The following is a 6,962-nucleotide window of genomic DNA, read 5'->3' on the forward strand; positions in this document are numbered from 1 at the left end:
TCTATTTTGGAATCTATTTTACAAGCCATACACTGTGACCAGAATCCAACAAGTGGTATTCATTTAACCGAGACTCAGAGCTGGCTATTATTCCCCTACTTTTAGGGGTTTTTTTTCAGATACTATAGAGCACCACTCAAAAACATCTCTAAGATGGAGGGGAAATTGGACAGAGGTTTTAAAATTCAGATCAGTATTAGCTATGCTGCTGCTTATTCTAATCCTAACATTCACCCAAATATTAGATAGGTGGGTCAGGAAAAACATAGACAACACTGGAAGAGTCAAAGGAGGACAAACAGAATGGACAGTCTGCAGCCCAGAAGTACAGGAGCGTTATTCCAAATTCTGAGCTAAGCCAGTACACATTAATAACTACTGCTTATGGGGTTACTGGATTCCTGATCCCCACTATCCATTTGGGAGATTAAATATCGCAAGCATTGGCTGTGAAACAATGAAGATTTTTCTTTGGCGCTCCTGGCAGAGCTGCAGTCCAAGAACTGAGCCTTGCTACACTCGAGCCATTAGATGTAGCCCAACTTCTTAAGAGTTTGGCAAGAATATAGTCTATATAAAACGACTGCATGCTACGTCCCTCTAAAACTTCTCATGTTTGTCATCTAGGTGAGATTACATGTATCTTTATATAATGTTTTAAGCATATAACTAAGAATATATAGTATATAGTTGGCCCTTATGCAGCAAATGGCGGTCATATCATTGAATCACATGAACAAGAACCTGAACAACTGTTATTTTGTATTTTCAAGTTTCTGTATGATGCTAGAGGCAGAAACTGATTTTATGATGACTTGAAAGAGAATTAAAACAGTGTCATCAACTATTCATTTTAAAACTGATCTGAAGCATTTTTAATATATCAACATCAGCTTCCTCACCTCCCCAAGAGGAATACATTTGTTAATTACCCTCACAGATCAAAAGGTCATATGGGATGAAAATTCTTTTAGAAGAGGAATCTTAAATCTAGCAGACAAAAAAAAATTCAACATCTGGTTACCTGAAGTTGGAGAAAGAAGCAAAATAAATATAAAGTATGTATTTAAATTGTAAGGATAGGATCTTTTGGGGAATTCAATTATATAGAACAGATTTTATAGTGGGGACTCTTTCTGTATCAGAACATGAACATGGGACTAGTATTTTTGCTCTGCTACCTTTTATGGTTCTTCATTAAGACTAAGCCCAGAGGAAGTGGCATAAGCTCCTGCAGTTCTGAAATAAAGTTGGTTATCGGTGTTTGATACCTTGGCTGAGCAGTCCATTAATTCAGATTAGTCATCTGTTAGCAAATCATAGGGGAGAAAAACAAACTTTAATTCACTTATCACTAGCTTATGACTATAAAGAGAAGTCTTTGAGTACATTAAACAGCTGTTGAAACTGGTGAGGGACGGAGGGGTGCCAGAGGGCCCTTTGTAGGAGACAGGAGCAGCCCAGCATGTTACTATGATGGTCCTTTAACGAGATGACCAGCACAGGCTAGCAACAAGCAAAGCTATTTAGGGAGCCAGGTGCTGGGCCAGTGTCCAATTCCACTGCAATTTCTCCTAGAAGAGCTCAACTATAAATGCAGAGCACCCACAAAAGACTGCAGTTCTTGCAAAGATATGAAAGCTGCCAGCAAGTCTAAGAGCTCTGCACTGCTTATGGTCAGTTCACTTGGTGATGCCATTTTCAGGATAAATAATAACATCAAGAAGCAAATGACTGTTAAAAGGCTACTGCTCCAGCCTACTCACCTAAAGGGACACTCTAGAGAGCACAGGGTCCCATCAAACTGGTCCCAACACACCATATATGTTCTGGTGAATACCCAGCACAAAAAGCTGTGATAATGGTAAATTAATTAGTGGAGCCCACAAAAAAGATGCAGGAAACTATCTTACAGTTTTAAATAAGACTCGGCATTTTTTTAAAGACAATAATCTGTAGTTCAGAATCATTTATGAAACTGCTGGAAAGGCCAGGGTGTTATCTGTGTAAAGGAAGTGTGGTTAGATCATCACAGTAGTTTTAAGTTATGGCTAGAAACTTTAAAAGAAAAAGGAAAGCTTTGTTGATTTTTTACTTTTTAAATTCCTACCTGATTTAGAGACATTTACACTCAAAGAATCCCCCTGACAAGGGTGAGAAAAACTCATCCAAAATCCTGCAGCATGGCAGTATTAGGTATAGCCCAGCCCTGAGTTAATGATCATCTAATTTTTGTACAAAAAGCTATCGAGAAGGAGATTCCATCACTTCAAAGGTAGGGCAGATCCTCCACTCAGACTCCAGGAGCTTTAATCTGTGATGTTTCAACAATGTATTTAGTAGAACAGGATTCCTAATCTGCATAATCTTTAACCAGGGTAAGTATTCATTCAAAACTGAAGCTAAATAAAGACAGTAAGTAATAATTTAACATCCAAGCTCAGATTTAACATGTAAGAACAGATTGTAACCGAGTACCGTATCAATTTGACAGCAGAAGAAAGCAAAGAAACATGAACAGCTTTATATACACACACAAAGTATCACATAACTGGTTTGAAATAGGAACCAATTTCCCAGGGCTGTGAGCACCTCCAAATGTTCTTTTGTTTCAACAGGAATTGTGCACACTGTTAACAAATTGCTGATGCCATGCAAACATCTATATCCAAAAGTTAGTTGGTTCTTCGTCTGAAACTGTCCTCCCCCCACCTCGCAGATAACAGCAATCGGTAACAAGAGCTTCTGTTTCCCCAAACTTAGCCAAGCTTCCTTTTAAACAAAAAACATGAAGTACCAAATGAATACAGAATTTTAAGAGCTGAAAGAGTAATAATTTTCTTAAACTCAGAGATGTGATACAAAAGAAACAAGACTGAGTTGACAAATAAAATTATAGGCTGATGTTACATTTAACTATTTATATTAAAGCCACAGATGATGTCTAGTATGTAATCATGTTAAAACAAAAGTTTCAATAAAGCTTTACTATGAAAATGAAATTTGGTGAAGTTTAACAATAGTTTTGGCTACTGTGAAAATATTATTTTATTTGAAATGCATTCAGAATTTCAAATTGCTGAAATGCAAAATTTTCAAACCTGAAGTAGTCTACTATAACTGTAGCTGTTCTCTGAAATGAAGTATTAGCCCTCGTAACTAAGAAAAAAAAAATCCCTTCTCCACTTTGTTTTTTTCTTTTTTTTTACATCAGGGAAGGATGAGAAGTGCTCCCAGAACAAAGTCAATTTACAATTTTAAAAGGTTACTACAGAAAAAAACCATACATTCCTTTCTTTCCTTGTAACTATACCATATTTTAAACAAGACTGTGCCTAAATTCAGAGTATGCTTGATGTTTTAACTGCACAGGCATTAAATGTTGTCATATCTAATCATTGAAGAGTCCGATGGCATACTTCAATGGCATCAATCTTCACATTATGAGATGGGAAAGCAGTCATTCAGTTGCACTCAGATTGTCGGTTGCTTGCACCATGGTATAATTGCATTTAACCTGGAATCCAGTGAGAACTCACCCTGACCTTTCATGTTTCCCTGAAAAAGCTTTTCTACACTTTTATACAAACCAACAGACATACAGGATGAAGAGCTCAGTTCTTTCATTGACTATAAAAAGCAGGTTTTCTTAAAATGGATAGCTTAATAGTTATGCTAAGTATAGCTTTTGCCACATTTCTTGCTTGTAATTCAATGTAATGTTTCTTGATACCTCAGTCATCATCTTGCTGATTTCTTTTCTGTCAATGGAACAGAAGAGTTCATAATGTTAGGATACAGTCATCTGAAGTAAGAGCACTAATAAATCATGACAAGTGTTTCCACATACAATGGATATCAGACAATGACTGCATTTCTAAGCCGTTTTTTGAATAGTAAGAGAAAATGCTTCCAGCAAATGGAACAGAGCAATATCAACTCTCTTCCCCACCCAAAACTATAGGACTTTATTTCCAGTAAAGAACAAGATTTGGCCCGTATGTTAAACAACGGAATATACAAGAACCAGAAAACATGATGGTGGTGGCAGAAGTCAGTGGTCAAGATGAAGGCAACCTGCCCTCCCTTCCCTAGCTTACAAAGATGTCATCTTTTCATGTCACTGTTCATCAAAGAAGCAAAGAAATTGTATTGAAAAAGAAACAAGTGTTTAAGGTTTTTTCCTAATATATTTCTAGCTTTTTAATAAGTTCTTAAAAGCATTAGCTTCAGCCATTCAAAAAATACATTTCCATTTAAACTACATTTGTATTTACATTTAAATAAGAAAGAAAACAGCTAGGTCCTTCAGTACGATTTGTCAAACTACATTCATTGCTTCCTGTAAAGATAAAATTAATTAACTGAAGTGAGATCAGTATGAAAGCTGCTCTTCATCACTTACAAAAAAAAATAAATCAACAAAAAAAAAAATCAACTCAACAATACATTGTATGATGGTTTCATACATTACTTTTTCTGTAATTATGTAATGCACATTAATTACAAAAGCACAATTCCAGGCACTTTGATGTTGCCATTTCACAAAGATGGAAGGTCAGAAATTTTTTTCACTACTTCTTACCAGTTTAAGAAAGTCAATTAATTTGTGAACATCCTCTCCTGTAGAAAGGTCCACAAAATCTTTCGGCAGTCGGTAACTCAGGTATGGACTAGGCTGGACAGTAACTTTACTGTTCGTACAACGGAAAACTGGGTAGTCCTTTGGAAAAGATATTGGGTAAGACAAGAACAGCATAGGTGAATAAAGCTAGCAATGTTTCTGGAACTCCTCTGTCAGATTGTCCGAGTCACTTTGCCAGCGAGTTTATCTGGCACTAATCCAACTAAACCTGCGCTTTCTAAAAATCGTAGTTTTCTTATTAAAAACTCTGCCCACTTAAGAGCAAAAGTTAAAATGTTAATAACAGTCAAATAAAGGCATCCATTCCCTCACTTGAGAGTTTCTACAATGTATCAATCATTAATGCATTTAATAGACATACGCTTATAACAGTGCTGTAATAACGGAGCTATAAGGAACTTTGAGCAGTAGTATCTACATAAATATGTGGATAAAGAAAATCTTTATGATAGACTCCCTAAAGTTGTCTTCACAGGTTCCTTGTTTAAACCCATGTTTGCAAATATAACCTACTGAAATTATAATCTAAGCTTTCCAACCAATTTACTTACTGAAGGAAAAAAAAATCTCTATAAAATATCAAAAAATATCTCTAAACACTCAATTGTAGCAACAGGTTTTGGGTAACTTCGTGTAATTTTCAGTTCAACACATCAACGTGCAACATAATTGCCCACTGTATCGCAATATAGCAGTTTCATTTTAAAGACAGAACTTCGGTAACTTCACACCAGATTCTGTGATCGGATGTAAGCTGAAGCATGAAGACAAGTCATTCCACTTTTCATCCAGGCTTACAACCAGACAAAACCGTGTAAAGTGTCTGGCACTGAGAAAAAGAAATCCTCAAAACAAAATTCAGGTGTCCCATGGACAGCTCAAGAATTGGGAGTGTGATTTAACAAAGAAAACACAGCTTTTAGCAGGAAGGTTCATTGAATGGACTTTCATACAGCAATAGTCACACGGTGAGACTAAGAGAAAACAGCATGAATGATAGCTTGTAGAGCGCTGTATTTCCTTTTCAATGTGCTATGAAAATGGCGACAGAACTAAAGTATAGCTTGAATGTTAAAATCAGCTCAATAAAGCATGTAATTTCAGTTACCTCTAATGCAGTTTAACAGCTAGAAAATACAGAAAAGCTCACGCTATCTGACTAGCCATCTCCCTCCTCAGACAACTACCAAGTGTTTCCCAAGATCAAGTCACGTACTACTTTATATGTTCTATCCAGCTGTCCAAGGACTTGTTAAGATGTGAGGACTCGGTCTCAAGCATGCAGTGAGAAAAAAGCTGGAGTACAAATAAATGAAGACTATTCCTCCTTCTCTGTACTAACAGGAAGCTATTTATTTTCATGGAGGCAATGCAGCTTGGAAGAGGGATAGAAAAAGTCCTGCTCTGCAAGTCCAGGGAGTTCACCCAGAGGACAAGGCTTCCCTGAGGGTATTCAATACGAGGAAGAGACAGAAGTCAAGCTTCTTTTTGCCTCCCTTCAAACATAAATCTGGAGCTCTGGGAAACCGTATGACAGACACCAGGAACAAAGCAGAACTTTAAGTGCTTAGATAGAGAAGTAACAGATCTTAAGAGAAACTGAAGAGCATCCATCAAAACTGCATAAAAGCAAGTTTCAGGGCCTCTTCTTCACAATGTGGTCAAAGTCGCAATATAGGTTTGTATTGTTTGAACTAAAAACGCCCTCACAGGCCTGTAAAGCCAGCATGCGATACTTGTTGAGATTAACTACAGACTAGTAAGGCAGATTCTACTTACAAACAGTTTACATTTCATGACTTAAGGACCTCCATTTACTTGAATAAGATTTGCATCACAATTTTATAATAACAAAGAAAAAAAAGAAAGGAAAAAAAAAGGCCATAACGCCTGTTGGATTTGTTAGCCAGCCTCCCTCACCACAGGGCTGTACCTGTTCTGTTGCTTCCCCTTCACCCTGGTCTCCTTTCAGGTTTTTCCCAGAGGTCAGTTCTTCCCACGTAAACAGCAGGGAGTCTGTTACTTCACCAAATGGGTTAAAATCTATTAACCAAATCTTACCCTGCAATGGAACAATAGAAGAATTAAAACACAAACAAAAAAAAGGGAAAAAAACCTAAACCAGAATATACATATATTACCGCAGTATGCTTGGTCTTTAGATAAAAAGATGTCAAAATTGTCACCACCTGGTTTTAAGCACTTAAAATATTCTAACATCCTTTACATTAGACACAGTTTTAAAACACAGCAAGCTACAAGCTATGCTTTTTTTTTTTTTTTTTTTTTTTAAAAAAAACATCAAAAACAATTTACG

General features: G+C 36.6%; 1 protein-coding gene across 1 annotated transcript in view; it reads right to left on the bottom strand.

Moving 5' to 3' along the window:
* Positions 1-3,734: 3,734 nt before the first annotated feature.
* CDC123 (cell division cycle 123) overlaps positions 3,735-6,962 on the bottom strand; it is a gene marked incomplete at its 5' end in the record, with an annotated part of 32,108 nt that continues 28,880 nt past the window's right edge. The window contains 3 exons of the mRNA XM_009697767.1: positions 3,735-3,761; positions 4,586-4,723; positions 6,579-6,707. Of these exons, the coding sequence (XP_009696069.1) occupies positions 3,735-3,761; positions 4,586-4,723; positions 6,579-6,707 (294 nt within the window). The remainder of the gene's footprint in view (positions 3,762-4,585; positions 4,724-6,578; positions 6,708-6,962) is intronic.

The sequence above is a fragment of the Cariama cristata genome, unplaced genomic scaffold (genome assembly GCF_000690535.1).
Source record: "Cariama cristata isolate BGI_N322 unplaced genomic scaffold, ASM69053v1 scaffold7763, whole genome shotgun sequence".
Classification (NCBI taxonomy): Eukaryota; Metazoa; Chordata; class Aves; order Cariamiformes; family Cariamidae; genus Cariama; species Cariama cristata.